Source organism: Pollicipes pollicipes, unplaced genomic scaffold (genome assembly GCF_011947565.3).
Source record: "Pollicipes pollicipes isolate AB1234 unplaced genomic scaffold, Ppol_2.1 Scaffold_6686;HRSCAF=7923_pilon_pilon_pilon, whole genome shotgun sequence".
Taxonomy (NCBI): Eukaryota; Metazoa; Arthropoda; class Thecostraca; order Pollicipedomorpha; family Pollicipedidae; genus Pollicipes; species Pollicipes pollicipes.
In genome coordinates, this window is record NW_023596921.1 from 15,518,807 (window position 1) to 15,538,051 (window position 19,245).

Genomic DNA, 19,245 nt, shown 5'->3' on the forward strand with positions numbered 1-19,245 from the left:
CTTGCACGGCAGTGTCCCTTCTAAATTGAGGTCCCCGGTGGGCACCTCAATTTAAAAGGCACGGAGGGGAGGGGGTGGTGCCCCGGCGTCTGCGACGGGACGGCTGTGAGCCGGGCAGGCCGGGTGACCGGCCGGGCGTCACGCTGCGCTGTCCTTGGCTGGCGCTCCCTGATGCAAGGGCCGCCAGACAGATGCAGCCACTCTCAGAACTATCGGCATCCCCGGCTGGTGCTTATCAACTGATGTAACCCGCGATGCCTGCCGCTCTGTGCAGCCGACGCCGCCGGGCGCCATCCGTGCCGCCGCCGAGCAGCTCAGGCCCGTTTGCGTACATAGTGCATGTTCCGGCACCGGTCTTCACGGGTGGCGCAGTCAGCTGCACGTACAAACGCTCTAGCGCGCTGGTTCGGCGTGGCGCCGGGGTAAATTTAGCGGCATGACGCAATGTCAGCAGATGCCATTCCGCTCCATGCAGCTTCACTAGAAGGCCCGTATTAGGTGGCACTCTACTCCGAAATCGACGGCCCGTCGCGTATGCAGGAATGTGGTCTGGGTGGTGAGGAACGCGACACACGCGCCGGGCGGCGCCGCGGCCTTGCGTTGTTCTGGTCAGGATCGACCGTGCGGAGGCGTCCGCTCGCGGCCGCCGTAGTGTTCCGGTGCACGGGGAACAGCTGGACCTCGATGCTCCACTTTTTGATTAAGCGCCTCGCGACCAGCTGAACGGAGACCGGAAATGGGGCATGTTGGTCATGCCCCGGAAGTGGGGAATGGGTCTCTGGGCCTCTGCCTGGCCTGGAGCGCTGGAGCAGCCGGTGCGCTCGCCACTCGGGAGGGCGTAGACGTCCGATGAGGAGCGGCCTTGAACGCGCTGCTGCAGAACTTGCCGTGTAACCACTGTCGAAGTCCATATGGCCCGGGGACGGCATAGATAGATGTCATCTTGGTGCTAATATTATTTGCCTTTTTTATTTTACTTGCTGGACGTGTCATTCACCTGTTATCGGTGTTCACATGTGTTCAACTGACAATATCAGTCCATCGTAATGTAGTCGGTCGGTACGATCCGAACTGGAGGCGCAACTTTTCCCGCAAAAGCCCGCTGTGCCACAAAGCTTGCCCGGCATTAACCCGCAAGTACTAAGACAGTCGCAATACATGTTTTGTCACTTGTCCTTAATTTTACAGAAATATCAAATGCGCCTCAAATTCCATGTCAGTGTCATCTAACGTGCAAGATGTTTGACTAATACTAGTGACGTTGCTTAGACAGCAGCGATCCAAAATACCTTGACTATGGTACTTCGGTTTTAACAAAGTACATCTTAAACAATGCGATATCAGTTTTTGGCCTTGGGTGAGTGAATAGGATAGTATGTAAAATGACCGATCACCGAAATATACTTAAGATTTCACGCTTGCACCTCATTCAGTAAATCACAGGTTAGGTCCTCCAAAATTGCTTGCGTCAACTGATGGGTTCTCGAGAAGTTAAAAAAAAATCCTCGATACTTCAGCGATGGGCAGCCTCTTCAGCTTAATCCATTGCACACGGGCACAAGCGCCGTTTGTGTGCGTCACATTGCAGCAAGGTCATAACCTGTATGCAACAACTAACTGCAAGCTCTCATTCTGCCCTTAAAATGATGCGTCATGCACCAGCACGTAATAAATGCCACGTAAGAGCTTTGAAATGATTCACATTTCCATCATACCACACTACCCATGTTTCATCGCACGACGGTCGTCGTACGGACGTCTGGGATCTGCGCACAAGCGGTGATGCAATGCCGTTTTCCCCAAAAATGTTTTCCATTCAAGAAACATGGTCCACATTTGGTGCTGTCACCCAAAACCGTGAGATGTTGCTAAATGTGGAAACAAGGTTTGTTAACAAGAACATAAAAAAAGTCATGTCTAGAAACTCTGTCCACGTTTCACGTAGCCTACTAACTGCAACTTTCAGATCTATATCGAATATTTGATTGGCGTCGTATGTTCAATTGGAATATTTGACACAGACATGCAATACGTAATGCAATCCAGTTTCCCGTTGGTATTAATGACCATTAATATTCATGATGAGGTGCGGTTTTTTACGAAACGTTTGTGTTTGTATTTTGTCTTGGCCTTGTTCGCGTTCTGTTCGTGCCTGCGCTCGTTCTCTGTCAGTGTCGGTATTGGCCGTCTGTCGGCGCCGGGATGCGTTCCCCGTGGGCGCCGGTGTTGGTCTCCTGCCAGCGCGGCCGGCGTCGCAGTTCCGCGGCCACGCCCCTCCCCACTCGCCGGCCCCAAGCACCAGACGTGGCGTGGGAGCGACGCTCCCCCCCCCCCCCCCGCTCCCGCCGCGCCCGTCGGCTGGCGCGTCGCACCAGACATGAGGGGCGCACGCGCGCTGATGCATCACCGCCGGTTACCCCTTACCGGAGCGCGTTTCCGCCTCAGCCGAGGCCGACGGTGTCGAGGGCCGGTCGGGGCGGTGCGGCCCGCATAGCCGCTCTGCTCCGCGGCTGCCCCTCCCCTCCCCCCCCCCGCCGCCGGGAGGTCGTCGGCCGGCGGGAGCGTGACGGCGCGGCGAGTCGGGACTGGTGCTGATCTGGCAAGGTCCGCTCTTGTAGTCAGTAGCCCGCTTTCATCACGAACTGCCAGGAAGTGCTGCAGCCTGACTCACATCGTGAACAGTCGTTAGGTGCTCTAGCCCCGTTTACATCGCAAACAACCCGCGAGTGCTGTAGCCCGGGTTACATGCCAACAGCCAACTGCTGCCAGGCGGCGCGGTCTGTGGCGTGGAGTCGCATTGCCACGAGCTTGTCGAGGACGAGTTTTACAAGTTGGTGTTCGTGACGTTGAAATATGCTGCATGTGGTTTTCGATTCCTTATTTACTGTGTTTTACCAGCGCTTTCTACAGCACCGAGTCGCGATAAAGGAGGCAAAAATGAAGCTCGCGTGTTCCATATTCGTCTGTCATGAATACTGGCCGCGCCTGCTCTGGATCAGTGGGCATGCGTCTTCGCGGTCCACGCCTCCCACCCGGCCAGCCGCCTGCTTGTCGTGCGCCTCTGCTGAGAATGCAGCCGCTAGTCTGGGAGTGGTCAGGACCGTATCCGACATGGCGCCTGCAGAATAGGCAGACTGCCTTGGTGAACTTTTAGGAGGAAAAAATGTGCATTCGTGAATGCTGGTAATGCATCACACCCTCAAGTATTTGTTCAGACGTGGTTGTGATTACGAAAGGCGGTAATTCTTGGACGCGAATCTGAAGTAATGCCAAAGACCTCGCCGGCTCACCATGCCAGCAGCGGACGTCAGGCCCTGAACCCCAAGCCAAGGCTGCAGCCTCCGTGCCTCGTAGGCAGGTCTTGTCCGACGGGTGGCGTCCCGTTCAGGCCGACATCCGGATCGGACGCGCCGCCGTGCCTCCTGGTCTGGCCGTGGGCAGGGGCGCCGCACGGGCTCAGTATGCGGGCTCGGCGTCTCTCGTGAAGGATCACCTCCGTCCCATGGTGTCGGAGTCATTTGCATGCCGCTTATAAACTAGCTGCATGAATTATGAGCTTTGGTCGAGTCGTGCGCCTTGTGGCGACCCTGAAAATACGCGTCCTCTGTCGCCGCGAAGGCTCTCCTCACTGAACGGGGTGCGACGTAGCGGTTGCGATGAAGGTCTGCATGGTCTGCATCTGCGTCTGCACCTGAAGGCACCAGGTAGCCCACTTTTCCGAACCATCTTATCCATCTGAAAACGACGACAGGAGGCCATTGTCCTGGCGAGATATTATATGTCGTGGTCGTTTTAACGTTATCACTGCGCACCGACAATCCTGAGGGGTGTGCGTGCACGCTCTAAGCCCATCACTTTACGCTGTTGTTCGCCTGCCTTGCACCTCCGGGTTCTGGTCGCCCAGGTCAGAGCCTTGTTGGCACCCCACGGGCGCTTGGCATGGCCGCAGTAGGCTGTATTGGGAGCCTCCCTGTCTGTATGCGCTTTGCCCGCGGCGCGGGATGGGTCTTTTGGCGTAGGCACTAGCTGCCGAGGTGTTCGGTTTTTAGCACGACCATTTCCGGACAGGATGAGAGGGATAAATCTCGTCGGTTATGCCGAACGATAATTTTTAGTTCACCCAGCGTCACCCGAATATCGTGAGGCGGCAAATAATCGGCAAATAATCGGCAAATAATCGTGCCAAGACGTAGTACGGTCCAACAGACGGAGGATGCTGCGAGCGCTTGGGAGTGTTCACATTGGTATGGCTTTTGAGCGGAAATGGGCATCTTGAAAATGGTTCGCTTCATTTTACATCCCCTTTCTTAGAACCTAACCCCGTCCAGTTTCTGAGCTACACGTTCGTGAAGGTGTGCAGACTTTTTCGGGAGACTATTTCAAGGTCACCCAGGGAGCCATGACGCCATAACGCCATTCAAATCCTGCAGTTTCCTTAAGCCATGCGGCGACCAGGCCGAGCAAAACATAATTGTTGAGTTGTTCTTATGTGGCATTCGTAAGCACGATTTCCAGCTATGGCGGCCGTCAATCGGCTCTGAATCAAAGTTGCGCAAGGTGTGATGGCGTAATCAAACAATAACGATGAGCATATTTACTAAACGGATTAATTGTGTTGACTGGAGCGGCCTTTTCAGCTTAAAAGTATATCAGTAGTTATAAGTGAGCTAATTTCATCTTGCCTGTTGCTGACTTCAGTGCCTTCAAATGCGGAACATTTCCTTTAAGCAATTTTATGGTTTTTTTTTAAGGGATCTCGTACTTCACGCCAGCAACATTTGTCTCCTACCACCTGCCGAGGCATGCATAAATCCCCCTTCTTCACATCTGCTATAGCACCAGGATAATCCCATGACACGGGAAAGCGGACAAATCGTATTACACTGGCAGCTCCATTTGGTCCAGCGCCCAGATACCATACGTCAAAGTGGCTGTATTGGTATCTCCATTCTTTCATTTAATTCCTGGCAGCCACAAGCCGAAAACGAATTAAACAGAAACTCCAATGTGCGTATGGATCACATGATCGGGTATTCATCACGTGCAGTCCTTAATGACTCGTTAGCGCATCCGCACGTGGCAGATGCAGGTATGGGGCTCCGACCAGTGCTGGGCTGAACAGGCGAGTGATGACGTCACGGCATGCCACACACCTGCGCCCAGACACCAGTGACGTCACGGCAGCCATACACCTGCGCCCAGACACCAGTGACGTCACGGCATGCCATACACCTGCGCGCAGACACCAGTGACGTCACGGCACGCCATACACCTGCGCCCAGACACCAGTGACGTCACGGCATGCCATACACCTGCGCGCAGACACCAGTGACGTCACGGCATGCCATACATCTGCGCCCAGACACCAGTGACTGAAAAACCCCTGGACAGCGGACCGCTTCAGTCAACAGACGCCGATGTTTGGTTGTCGGCTCACTAGTTTTGAGCTGAATGTGACGAGACGTAGCTAAAATTATGTCTTTCTTGCGAGGTGCCGAATGCCTGAAGCTGTGGGCTACCGACTCCGGCCTGCTCGCGGTTCCGCGGCATTAGTACTACAACAAAAACCGAACAAAGTGTTACGCGACAAAACTTGTATTGCAAAAACCTATACTGGTCATTACTTTTACTGCAAATACTTACACAGCCACTACTTACACACGACGTTACTTCTACTCTGCAAAAACTTATGCGCGACATTGGTGCTTCATGATAAAATTTATGCTTCAAAAAATTAAACTCGTCATTACTTCTACTGCAAAAAAATAATCATTGCTTGTGCACGATTTTACTCCTACGGCAAGTACTTAAACGCGACATTAGTGCTACTCGACAAAACTAAGTGTTTGCGGTAGAAGTGTTTGCTATAGAAGTGTTTGTAGAAGTGTAAGTGTTTGCTGTGGTAATGACTATTTTGTAGCGTAAGTTTTATCGTGTTGCTCGCACATTTTGTATTAATTTTTTGCAGTAGAAATAATGTCGCATATAAGCGAACACTACTTATTACGTAAAGATTTGTGATGATGAATATAAACTTAAGTTTTGTCGTGTATCACTCCTGTCGTGTATAAGCCTTTGAGGTAGAGGTAATGTCGCGTATAAGCTCAGTCTGTATAAGCTTTTGCAGTATGAGTGATGCCGCGTATGACTGATGTCTTAGTACTCCTGTGGGCAGGAGCTTTTGCTACCGACACCGTAGCATCGGTGTCGTGACAGCCTCGCGGGGCGTCCGTCGGTGTTGCCCGTCTTTCCTGGTGGCCGGCCGGCCGGAGGTTCGGCCGGCGCGGGCTGCAGGGGCCGCCGGGGGCCGCGGCCGCCGGCGGCCTTATAAGGGAGGCCGGGGCCGAGCTGGGCCTCAGTCGCGTCGCAGTCGACCCACTGCCTCCCCGCCGTCCGCACCTCACTCCCCGCCAGCCATGTCGGACCCGGCTGAGGTGAGCCCGCGCCCGGAGCGTGGCGGCGTCCGGCACCGGTCGCCGGTCGCCGGTCGCCGGTCGCCAGTCGCCAGTCGCCAGTCGCCGGTCGCCTCGCCGGTCGCCGGTTACGAGGCATCGGTCACGGCACCGGGCGGCTATCCAACCCACCGAGCTATGTCCGACTTGCTGTCAGTTCCTACACCAGAAAACTTGCTTTATCTCACTGACTTGTTCTTTATTTTATCCGCTGTCTGAAATTTAAAGTGATTTTTACATTTACCTCAACGGTCCCTTTCTTTCCGAAAGGACGGGTGGTCTCTCACGGCATGTTTGTCCATCGTCTGACCTTCTTACGCTTGTGTCACATTCTCTTCTGAAGTCATGAGCGCATGCGTGTTTGGCACGTTTGTCCATCATATTTGGCTTCTTACGGCGTGTTTGTCCATCTTCTGAGCCTCTTACATGTGTATGACATTCTCATCTGAAGTGATGACTGCTATCATGTCATTTTCGATCTCACATACGACTTGCGTGCCGTGTGCGTGTTATTGCTTTTGGACCGCACTCTTTGGACCGCACTTTGGACGGCACTCGATATTTCGATGGCCGGTCTGTTGCTTCGCACTGCTGTCATCTGCATGATTTCGAGATTGCTCACGCAGACTGTGCGGCATAAGCGTGGTGTCTCTTCCGCACACACTTCATGAGACCAGCCGGAGGTGTCATCCGTGCGGGCGTGCGAAGCGCTCTCACCACCTTCGGTTCACCAGCGCGGTCCGTGCTGGTCCCGGGTTTTGTCGGGGCTGCTTCACAGCCGCTCTGCCTCATCTGGCCGGACTCGACCCGTGATGAACCCTCGAAGGGGTGTGGCCAGCCGGCCGACCTCCTATTTCCGGTCTCCGGTCGACCACGTGACGTGACTCAGCTGTGACGTACCGGTTCCCGTCGATCGGCGTCTAATTCTGGCTCTGGCGGCTGGCGTCGGGCGTCGGCCGTCTTCGCGCCGCCGCCGCCGCCCGAGCCGGCCATGGACTGCTGGCGCTGGTTGCTGGCGCGCCTGGGCCGCCGCGCCCCGGTGGGTCTCGCCAGCGCCCTGGGGGCTGTGCTGTGCTGTGGTGGTGACGGCCGTTCTGGGACACTCGGCGGTCCCGGCTCCCGGGCGGCGCGTCCGTGCGTGCCGGCAGACCGCGTCGGGGCCGGCCTGTCCTCGGCCCCTGGCAGACGTGTGTGTGTGGGCGTGAGGCCGGACCGGCCAGAGGTGAGGCCGGCCGACAGCTGACAGGCGCCGTCTGTCCGGCAGGCCAAGGTGGAGACGGAAGCCGCCACGGAGGAGAAGCCAGCCGAGGAGGCGCCCGCCGCCCCCCAGGAGGCCAAGGTGCGTGCCCCGCCCGCTCCCCCCTCCCCCCAACCCCGCCCGCTGAATCTGCGGGCCGTGCATGCGCGCCTGGTGACCCATGCGATCATGATTATCTCGTTAACGATTCGGATTGCGTCGTTGTGCCGCGTGTGGCGCTGATGACCGGCTGGTGCGGCGGGCGCGGGTGTCGTCACGTGCTGCGCAGCAGGTGGGGGAGTTTCCGTCGCCTGACGCGCCACTTGCTTTGTGGCAGGCTGAGGAGCCGGCGGCGCCAGCGGAGGCGCCGAAGGAGGGAGGCGATGCCGCCCCGGCGGCCGAGGTAAACTAGCACCCTGCACGGCAGTCTGATTGTCTTTCATGGCGCCGGAGCGGCGGCCAGCCCTCTTCTCTCGCCCCTCAACGCCATGCCTCGGGCCTCCCACGCCCCTGGTGCAGCGCCAGTCAGCTTGAGGTTCGCGCGACTGCGGTTAGATGGCAGGGCCGAGGCGGATGAACGACGCCAGCGCGCAGGGGGCGCGCCGCCGGAAGCGACTCGCCACCGGCTGGGATATGACCTAGTGTGCACAGTCAGCATATGACCTAGCGTGCACGGCCAGCATGCCGTTTCGTCCTGTAGTTCACGCGGCAAATACGGCCGTGCATTTGTTATTTTGTTCGAGCCAGTGTGCATATTCTTGTTGTAGACTTGCCGATTTTTATGCAGGGTACGCTTCTCCTTACACTTACCATAAATAAATGGTGCATAACAGTTCGTCTTTGATGGTGTGAAAAGCAGAAGCGGAAACACTTCCATTAGCTCGAGTGTTTACTTCACTAGTTCACACATCCACACTCTTTTCACACTCTTCACACACTCTCTTTTCTTTCTATGAAGCCCTTTAAGCCTTAACAGAGAATTGTCCGTTCGTTTTCGTTTGTCCAATCAGTTGGTCTATTTGACCAGTTTTGCGGTGGTGTCGAGCTAACCACCGCCAACTCTCTGTTCCAATTGCTTTGGCTGCCTGCCGACCGATCTGGCGCGCCCGTGCCGCTGGTGACGCTTTTTTGTCGCCGACGCTGGGCCAAAACAGCGGGCGGAGGAATTCGGGCTGGGTCCCAGCTGCGCTCCACTGGGCGGCCGCGCTTAATGGGGCCGCTCCCTGTCGTCATCGTCTGCATTCGGCCCGTCTGTGGACTATTGCGGTGAACGAGCGGGACGGACGCTTGCTGGCTGCGTCCCAGAGGTCCGGCGGGCACCCCGGCCACAGAGCGGCGTCCTCGACCCACGTGGTGTCTGGACGCCGTATGTGCGGGGAACCGCCGCACAGGCAGGGAACGGCCGTGGCGCCGCACACAGACACGTCCGGCATGCTGACGGGCACAATGCCACGTTGTGGCAGCACGAAATCTCACGCAGTTTGAGGATCTGGTCGACCACCGGTCGGGCCGCGTCCGCTGGACGGTCCGTCTGTCAGGGCCGCCTGTCAGGGCCATCTGTCACGGCCGTCTGTCAGGATCATCTGTCAGGGCCGTTTGTCAGGATCATTTGTCAGGACCGTCTGTCAGGATCAACTTCAGGGTCATCTGCTAGGGCGGTTCGTCAAATCACCTGTCAGGGCCGCCTGTCAGGACCATTTGTCAGGATCATCTGTCAGGCCTGTCTGTCAGGTCCGTCTGTCAGGACCTCTGTCGACCGCTGCCGGTGCGCCCGGCCGTCGGGGCAGCTGTTGACGGGCGTGGCGCGGTCCCAGACAGCCCGCCGCTGACGCGAGAGCGACGGCCGCGGAGGGCGGAGGGCGGGCCCAGCCGCGGGCTGCGCGCGGCCTCGGTATGGTCGTACTCCGCGAGCAGATAGCTTCGTTCCGTGCTGCACGATTGTCCGGTACCCTCGGACCGGATCAGGGTCAGGAGGGCTGACGAGGATCCAGGACTCCAACACTCGCAGGAGCTGCGTGAGCAAAAATATCCAAAATGGCCGCGTCGTTGATGCGTCCCTAAGCAACGAACACATGCAGAGGCAGATCCAACACGTCGCACACCGCTCTTCCGCACGAGGCAGTGACGCTTGCCCAGCCGCTCAGCTGGGGCACGGGCGTGCGCGACGCCTTCGTGGCGCGAGTGGCTAGCGCACCCCTGGGTTGATCCTCGCTCAGCCCGCGACCGGCCAGCGGGGGTCGAGGAGCGATGGGATCGGACCCGGCTCTGATCTGGACCCGGACCCGGCGTTGGTCCCACCATTCTCCTGTCTTTGCTATCAGCCGAAGGGCAAGCGCGCCTGTGTTCCTGGCCTCGTGCGGCGACTTTTATGCTCTGGGGCGGGGGGGGGGGGGTCATATTTTGTCGGCATCACATTGCTCTTGGCATTTGATATCGCTGGCCTTTATTGATGCGTGTGTCTCGTTTTGTATTGTCGACGAATGTGGATTGATTCGGTTGTGCCGCAAGTGATGATGTTTGAGCGATGCTGAAACATGGTATTGTGTCTGGCAGGATGCTTCTGCCGAGGTGAAGGCGGAAGAGCCGAAGGTCGAGAAGAAGGAGGAGGAGACGGCGCCGGCGGCGGAGAAGAAGGAGGAGACGCCGGCCGAGGAGAAAAGGAGGAGGTGGAAGGAGAAGAAGGAGCCGGCGACGGAGAAGGAGGCGCCTGCTGCCGAGGAGGAGAAGGCACCTGCCGTGGAGGAGAAGAAAGAGGAGGCGGCTCCCGTGACAGACGAGAAAGAGGCGGAAGCCCCCCGCGACAGATGAGAAGAAGGAGGAAGTCTCGACCGAAGAGAAGGCTCCAGAGGTGAGTGCCAAGTCCCACAGAAGGTGACCGTTCACGACATCAGCTGGACGCGAGAATCATATCGATACATGGCTCGGGTCGAACGGTCGCCGATTGCGGTACTGAGTTTATTCTTTTTAGAGGGAGGGGTAGGCACCGTCCAAACGGAGGCTTGTACCACCTTCGGCCCGCAAACGAAGTCTGATCTTGCGACTGCTTCAGCTAAAAATATGTTTGTCATATTCCAGCAACCAAAAAACGTGTTTTTTATTGACTTGCTGAATTCAGTCGTCTTTTCGGAAACACTCCACTGTGGCGCTAAACCGATGTCCACCAATACTTCAGTGCTTCGGCCTTGCTGGCTTCTACCCTCGGATCTGTTGTTGACGATGTGGGCGTGCGCGCCAGTGGTGCCCGTGATCAAGACGTCGCTCTGCTCCGCGCGCAGGCGCCGGCCTGACGCCGAGAAGCCGGCCGAGAAGCCGGCCGAGTCGGAGCCGGAGCCGTGAAGCCGGCCGAGAAGCCGGTCGAGGAGCCGCCCAGCACGGAGGAATAGTCGGCGTGCGCGCAGCCTAGCTCCTGTTTCACCGGACCAGCCGACGCGTCGCTGGCGTCGCCCCACACACCGGCCGACGGCCCGGCCGACGGGCGAGTTTTATGAATTTCACAAGTGGGCAAGCTCGCGCCGGGACGTGCGCGCGACAGTGCTGCGTGAGCGCCGGGTTGGAGCGCGCCCGAACGAGGCGCGCGCCGACGCCGTGCGGCGCTCCGACGCCGGTCCGGCCGCGGCTGCTGATTGTGACGCCTGGCCTGGGCCGTCCGGCCGTGCGGGCCGCTCCGTGGGTGGCCGACGGCAGCGGTGCCGCCCGCGGCTGCTGATGTGGCCCCGTGTGTGGGGGCCGCCCGGCCGCGCCGCCGCCCGACGCGGCCGCCGCGCCGGCGCGGGCGGCAGCGCCAGGTCAGCCGCTTGAGCGCGGCGGCGGCGGCGCGGCCGCCGCCCCGACCGACGCGGCCCGGCGCCGGCGCGGGGCATCGCTCGCTCCGCCGACAGGGCGCCGACCAAATTCGAATTGCACCCCGGCAGGGCGACAGTGGAAGCCAAGGCGTGCTGGACGCGCGCCGAGTCTCTGCTCGCGCGGGACTGGTGTCTGTGACCCGATCGTTCTGCGCGGCCGTGGTAGGCTTTCACCGATGCATTAAGGATTCTAGTGTTACGTTTGTGCGCTCGTGTTTAGTTTCAAACTTCCAGTGATGAGCAGGCGAAGAGCCAAGAATATCTCCCGGTTGTGTGTATTCGTACTATTGATAATAAAATTGATCTGATTTCTAGATTAGCAGCCTTAGTCAGAGTTGGACATGAATATCAGATGCACATCGTGCGAAAGCACCTTTTTTGTCTACGGAGCAGGTATGCTTGCAGGCTCGACAAGACATCAGTGCCTGCGGGTCCTGGCTCAGACCAATGATTCCATTTCCGGTTGTGAGTATAGTTCGGTCACTTGCCAACGGACGGGCCTGCTGCATTCGGTATATAACGGTCTCAATTCAAAACAAACCGGCTAGGACCCAAAAACGCGACAAGTTATTAGCCGTCTTCGCTGGCAAGAAGCATCGAAACTTGCCGGCATTCATCAGTGTGGTTTTGATAGTGCCCTGTGAACAGATAAACAGCGACAGAAAAACGAAAATAGAGACAACTTTTACTTGTCTGGTTCCACCACCAAATACCAGGCCGGTTCGCGGTGCCGTGAATGCTTCTCTGCTCCTCGGGCGTATACAGCTGCTTCTCTCAGAAGCGTTATCTTGTTTGCCCGCCCGCTGGCCACCGTCTAGTGTTACCCGCGGGCCAACGCCGCGCGGCTTACGGAGACTGCAACGCCGGACGTCGGGTTTTTTGTTGGAAGACTGACGAATGGGCATGGTCAAAACAAAAATGTAATTTTTTACTACTCAATTCTGAACCAAGGTTGAACATGCCTGGGCGACCATGGGCTGACCATTTCAATGCAACGTTTGACACCACTTCCATTTACAATCTACGTCCACTATCATCTGCGCTGAAAACTGTTCTACAATTTTTCCACTGCTCAGTTTTGAGCAAAGGTTGAACATTCCCAGACGAACCATTCCCATTTTGCCCATTTTATTGCAACGTTTCCATTTCAATGAGTGCCATCGGCTGAGGAAAAGTTGACGGAACTATTGCAAAATGAAAAGCTGCGGCGTTTTTTCCAAGTAATCAATTAGCACCAGGTTCCTGCAGTTAATTGTCTTCAAAATACGAACAGAATTGTATCTTTCGGTGCCTTCTGGTTTCTGTTTCAGTAAAAGAAGGTACATGGTAACCAAAAAAAAAGAAGAAAACCGTACTCCCTAAAACAAGGTGGGCGATATCTGGGGATTTTTTTGGGGGGGGACCTTTCATTAGGAGATGCCCTTTGCGAATCCTTCGTCCCACGCCCACCTTACCAATATTCTGGCCGCGCTGCCCCCCCCCCCCTCCCCCTCCACAGCTAACAATCTATCGGGGCCTCGAGTAAGCAGATCTGGCAGCAGCGCAGCCCGGCCTGTGCCCTGCCAGGATCCAGTCTCTTGTATAAAATGGATTCAGCTGCTGTACTGTCCAAGCAGAACAAAGCTTGTGCCCAACGGGGAATGTAGTGTGTTTTTCGTGAATGCCGTCGCAAAATGTGAGTGGGATTTTTATTGGATCGGGCCGGTTTCCCAGCAGGATTCCAATTCTCGCGCAGCATTCGCCAGCGGCTGCGCCACGCTTGCATTCGTGCGGGCAGTGGTGTGAATATTGTAGGTGTTGTCGTGGGCCGCTTATCTTTTTTGCGTCGTGCGCGGCTTTCCTGGTTTGTGTCGTGCTCAGCTGGGAAACGAAATAAAATGTGTTGGGCCGTACAAACATCCAAGTCGGCCGACTGCATGCTTGTTAAAACACCCGTTGACAACATGCGGCAAAACCAGCTGGGTTCCGAAACCGTATTTGGATCGTTAATGCAAAAACATTGGGTTTATGTCATCAGTTCCCCCAACAAGCTGTTGACTCAACTTTCAAATTACCTACATTACCCAATGGTGACGGAATTGAATTAAATTAAAATGCCACTTGCCTGCGGATCCCGGTCTTTGCGTGGTGGAGTGTAGTTAACCGAACTACCTCATTTTAACGATGTGGTCAGTGTGGGGTGTCGTATGTGATGCCAGCCCAGTGATCGAGCCCAGTTTTAAACTATTCAGCTGCGGATGGCGACAGTATTGCCAGTGCAAGAGCGTTCCAGTCATTTACGACGTAGGATCTGAATGTGCTCCGACGGACGAAGGTCCTGACTTAAGGGCTTACATTGTCATTTAAATCATCATTACATCATGCCATTTTCGTGTCGTATCTTGCAAGAACTCGCCCACCGGCAAAGACATGCCTCCGTGACACATCTGGAACATTGCAACAGGCAGCTTTATTGGCGTGGCCGCCCGATGCGTCTACTCCGCATGTCTTTGTTGAGTTCTTTGGGACAACTGCTATGGAATGGCACCACTCTGTGGTGCTATGTGCGGGGACGATGATAACCCTCGCCTCAAGATCGCCCCGCTGCCGGTTTACCTCGGCTCGTCATCCGAACGGGATCTTGCGAACAGCGCTCAGGTTCAATGATTTCGCATCTTCCCGCGATGTATTTTCGTTGACCCGCCTGCCATCTCGCGGACTGTGGATGCGTCAAACGCACGCGGGAACGCTGCCTTCATCTGCGCCAGATGATCTGCCCGCTGCTGTGGCGACGGGTCGCCCATGTCAGAGGACCATATCGGTTTACACGGTCTGTCACAATGACTGGTCATGGATGCCCCTGGTCGGTCGCATGGGCTGACGTGCGGGTTCTCCAGCGCAGCCCGCTGCGCGCTGATAACGTTAGACAGCGCCACCTACGAGTCCTGGAGCATAGGCGGCGTCACTTGCTCCCCAGTTTTAGCCGCGGGCAGCGCCACCTGCGGTCCGCTGCTGGTCGGATGGTGGCTGTGGCTGTGTCGGATGCGGCTGCCGTTTCGAGGATGGAGATGATCGTTGTTGTGCTGAGAGCAGGGTAGGCAGGGACATAGCCAGAACGTTCTCTGCCGGCTAGTGACCTGGGCTGACATTGAAGTCGGCGTCCGTTCCAACAACTTACACGTATGCAATCTGTTTTGGGAAGCACGCCAGAAGGATACGCAGTTCCATGGAGTGAAACCACGACGGGAGAGCCGCGCGTACACCTCCAATGACATAAATGTCAGTTGCAACTGCGTGCTGACCAATGCGAAGGACGGCACTGAACATTCAAGGACAGCGAAGTCGCTTGCCGTCTGCAGAAAATAGCCTTTCCTCTGCTGGAACCAGATTGCATAGGTCAATACCAATCGCACTTGTCTATTCAGAACCGATGGCTGTGGACTCAGCTCCGGTATCAGGGGACCATGACAGACGGGCACTGCCGTTGAGATGCTCGACGATGGCACGAATCTACGGCGTCTTACGGAACGTGGGGCTGATGCTGATACGTCAGACACCATGATACGGTACTGCACATGGTCACTCCGATAGCGTCTCACCGCTCCGCCGTACCGGCGCTCCGAGACGCCCCACTCTCACTCCTCCCGTCGGCTGCTGTAGAACTATTGTGGCCCGGTGACCGCTGACCTTTGACCTGATGGCCTCGCCACAGAAACTACACTTTCTCGTTGGCGGATTCCTAATCTTGTGGGCTGTAGAGACACGAGTGACTGACATGGCTCAGCCTTCCTGTTCGTCACGTCCACACTGAGCATTTTCACTGGTGCGGCAGGTGTTAACAGCCTTCTGTAACGTGGGTGATTCATCTGCCAAAAGTTCCTCCAGTACGCCTGCGTCTCGTACTCCGGTGACTATTTTATCGCGGATCTGGTTGTCTTGGAAATGGGCACGGAAATAACAAAATTCGTAAATCTCTTTGCCTGCGGTCAGAGAAAATCATTAAGCGATTCCCCTGACTCTTGCGGCCGCAAAAAGAATTCGCGGCGATCCAGGATCCCGTTCTCTGTTTACGTAAATGCTCGCCGATCTTGTCCAGAATGACATCAGCGGTGATGGTTGCATCGGTCACATCAGCATCCAGTGACCATTTCACCAGCCCTACCAAACGTCATCGAGAAGTGCGGTCAGTGCCGCCTTTTGTTTCTCCAGAGGTAGACTGGCCATTCGCGTCAGCTTAGAGTAACCATTGAATTTCCTTTCCACACAGATAATGCTCACAGAGATGCGTCCGATAAAAGGTGTCGAGGGAGGTAGTAGAACCGCCGATGGCGAGCAGCCCCCGGTGCGTGCTGGTGGCTCTCCCTCACCTTGTGCAGCGGCGCGTTCTTGGTAATCTTGTGAAACACGCGTGGACAGCGTTAAGAGGTGTTCCGTCAATCGCCCTTCTCTTTCCCGGGCTTCCTGCTGGTGCCCGGCCGCCACCTCCGTTTGCGTTCTCAGCAGGACAGTCAGCTGCCCCACAGCCGCCTCCGCTGAACTGACCGACATGATGATGCCTTGTGCAATTTCACAGCAATCACGGGTGGCCCGGCGTAGGCTCAGGCCTAGTACTACCGACGGCGCCATGGTAGTTTTATTGGCGTGGCCGTCCGATGCGTCCACTCCGCATGTCTTCCTCACCACATCTCCCGTGCCGCCGGTGGGCCAGGACGGCCCAGCCGGCTGCCGCGGGCGGTTCTCGGGTCACAGAGGCGGACTCAGGTTCCAGGTTATCTCACAACCAAACTGGTCCCAGCACAAATATTTGAGGGGTACCGCCGACGAGGTCAGTTCAGTCAGATTTAAAGTCATAGACCTGTTCTCTCTGCTGCTGGATGGAAGCAGGCTTGAACATAACAACTTTGTCTATAACTTTAAATAACCGCGGGATGTCGCGAGCAATTATTGTCCAGATTCAATTGTTATGCTTGGAAGATCTCCTGGCACTTACAAAACTGGCATAGCACATGACCGAGTCGACGTAGCAAACAAAAGATAAGCTCTTTTCGCACTGACATCTTTAGACAGGGGTATAATTTGGTACCAAAGCTGGAATGCACAAAAAACCGGGATGAGCAGGAGCGAAATCCATCGTTTGCCTTCCAAGTTTGTGAATATGGACCGAATATGGACCGCAAATGTTAGTTTGATAGCGATGCAAAAGTAAAACTCCATGGTACTAAACAGAAAGCACCCCTGAAGGAACACTACGTTATTGTATGATATATATATATATATATATATATATATATATATATATATATATATATATATATATATATATATATACCTCCCTCCCTCTCTCTCTCTCTCTCTCTCTCTCTCTCCCTCTCTCCCTCTCTCTCTCTCTCTCTCTCTCTCTCTCTCTCTCTCTATATATATATATATATATATATATATATATATATATATATATATATATATCGACAGATTATGTCGTCATTAGAAAGACTCAACAGCAACGGCAACTGTCAAAGAGATCGACGCCGCCGTCTCCAAATGGCTCCAAGAGTCGCGGGACCGGGCAGGGTGGTGCCTCGCCCGTGTAACTGCACCGCAGGGCACCTCTCCGTTAATACCAGATCGTGCTGCAAGCCGTTTGGCGAGTGGGGTCTCTCTGCGTCAGGGAAGAGTTTGCCTTCACGGGTCTGTGGCCTCCGATACTCTGCGTAGCTGCGGATAAAGTTGGATCCTGTAATGCAACGTTCATTGGGAATATAAATGTCATTTTATAGCGTGACGTTTGCTTACGGAGCCGGCTTATATTGAGCATCACCGTGCGCACACTTCTCGTCCACCATACTGTCGACTTATCCTCAATCCCATATCTCGGCCGGCATTAAACTTATGTAGGGGTAAGCCTTTGACCTTGAGACCCTGAAACCATTTAAGACACTCAGCGGCCAGTGGCGGGCCGTGGGCGATGACCTTGTTCATAACGTTATATCATCTACTTTCAAAGCGCTAGTGTGCTTGAAAATTGTCTAAGCCTGACTAGTAGCGTTTGTATTAATTAATACAAACTCTTACCTTATTGTTAAGTGTTTATATCATATATATATATATATATATATATATATATATATATATATAATTGCAAAACGTTTAATGGGAGAAGTTGATGAAATATTTGAAAAAATGTGCTTCGCGACCTCTGAAAGGAAATGATACATTAGCTTAGATAAGATGCCACGAAGCCCTAACCGCAGTCTGGTACGACTTCTGAGCGTGGAGTGGGATGAGGGTGAGATGAAGAGTAATACAGACAGCTAAGGCATTTCCCGAATGGCCAAAATCATCCAGCTGTGGATTCCTGCGCCTTTGAAGGTTCTGCGTATTAGGAAATGATGTTGAAAAACAGGCTGAAAGACCAGCCGGGTCCATATAGACCCCATCAAGCAATGACATTGCTAACGAATGCAACCCAAACGTCATAACCGTTGCTCGGAAACGGGTACCATCAGATTCTATTTTTGGAATAGGAAAGAAGCATGTCAGGTTTGCTCTCTAAAACGCAGTGGAAATTACTAGTCATAGAATACAACTTGGCGAAGTGCTTTCCAAAGTCGACAAACGTTGGGTACCTTTTCCCCTATTGTATGGCTTTTCAGATAAAAACAGGCTATTACAGCTCAGACCGTTTAATAATAAGCATGTTCGTAGTAGGAAGTGTATCCAAACTGAAGCAGCACAGTGCCAGACAATAACTTCTCACTTTGAACGACCTGTACTGCGGCAGGTGGTGTTAGGGTCCGAATTTTGACTTTTAAATCAATGGTTTTAAATTCTGGCCTTACCGAATACCAAATATATTTTCAAACGTTCCACTGTTTGACAGGTATGGCCTGCGGCCGGTGGCAGTGGTCGCGCTAAAGGTCAGTTGACGTCAGAGGGCAGGGCGAACCGTGCCGAGCATTGCGGCACGTTAAACGCTCGCTGCTATACTCTGCCGCTGCCTGGAATTGCGCTAACGGATGGCAGGGGTCAGGGCTCGCACAAGAAGCACTGCTTAGCGTGAGCTCTGATCCCATAAATACGTCCATTGGAGCCCGGCAACTGTCCAGGCCACGCCAACATCCCGGGCAGGACAACTGGTGCCCAGCGCCTTTCTAGCCCACACCGATATCCTGATGTTTTGCCAACATGCGCCCAGCTGGTGCCCAGATGGACCGCGGGCAGACGTCTCGGCTGCGACCAGGCCGCGGCTCATCAAACAAGTGTTGCAAGGCCCATCTGGGGCCGTGCTGGGCATTGTTACTGCCCACCCGTCTGCCCGACTGGGGCCTGGCCGAGGGCACTACAAAATACTGACCAGGCCTACGCGGGTGAGCTCAATGAGTGTCGAGCACGTCCACACATGTATAATGGTGCGCTTAATGACGAGCCAACTCAACTACCAACGCTGTTACCAACGGGAGTTTCATTTGTTGCATATTCGACCTGAGGCGCGCAAGAGTCGCTCTCCCTCCAAAGGCACAACAGCTTGGAAGTGTTCTAAAATACATTTGGCCCGCATTGCATGTGTTTTGAAACGAGCGGGTGAAAGGACATTTTCAGTGGACGAAAGCCGAGAAAATTCTGTACCAGTTCCATTATGGCAACTTCCAAGACCCTCTCCCCCCCATTCAACTTAAAAAAAAAAACTGATGGGCACGGAAGCGGTCTGGTTGCCTTTGTTCAGAAAGACAAGGGTTAG

At 55.0% G+C, this 19,245-nt stretch overlaps 1 protein-coding gene across 1 annotated transcript; it reads left to right on the top strand.

The window, feature by feature from the left end:
• The first annotated feature begins 6,368 nt into the window (after positions 1-6,368).
• LOC119107053 (cytochrome c1) lies at positions 6,369-10,532 on the top strand. The gene is made up of 4 exons (XM_037230406.1): positions 6,369-6,434; positions 7,717-7,791; positions 8,027-8,092; positions 10,243-10,532. Exons 1-4 carry the CDS (start codon positions 6,417-6,419, stop codon positions 10,495-10,497), a joined length of 414 nt encoding a protein of 137 aa, XP_037086301.1. The 5' UTR covers positions 6,369-6,416; the 3' UTR covers positions 10,498-10,532.
• Positions 10,533-19,245: the final 8,713 nt, after the last annotated feature.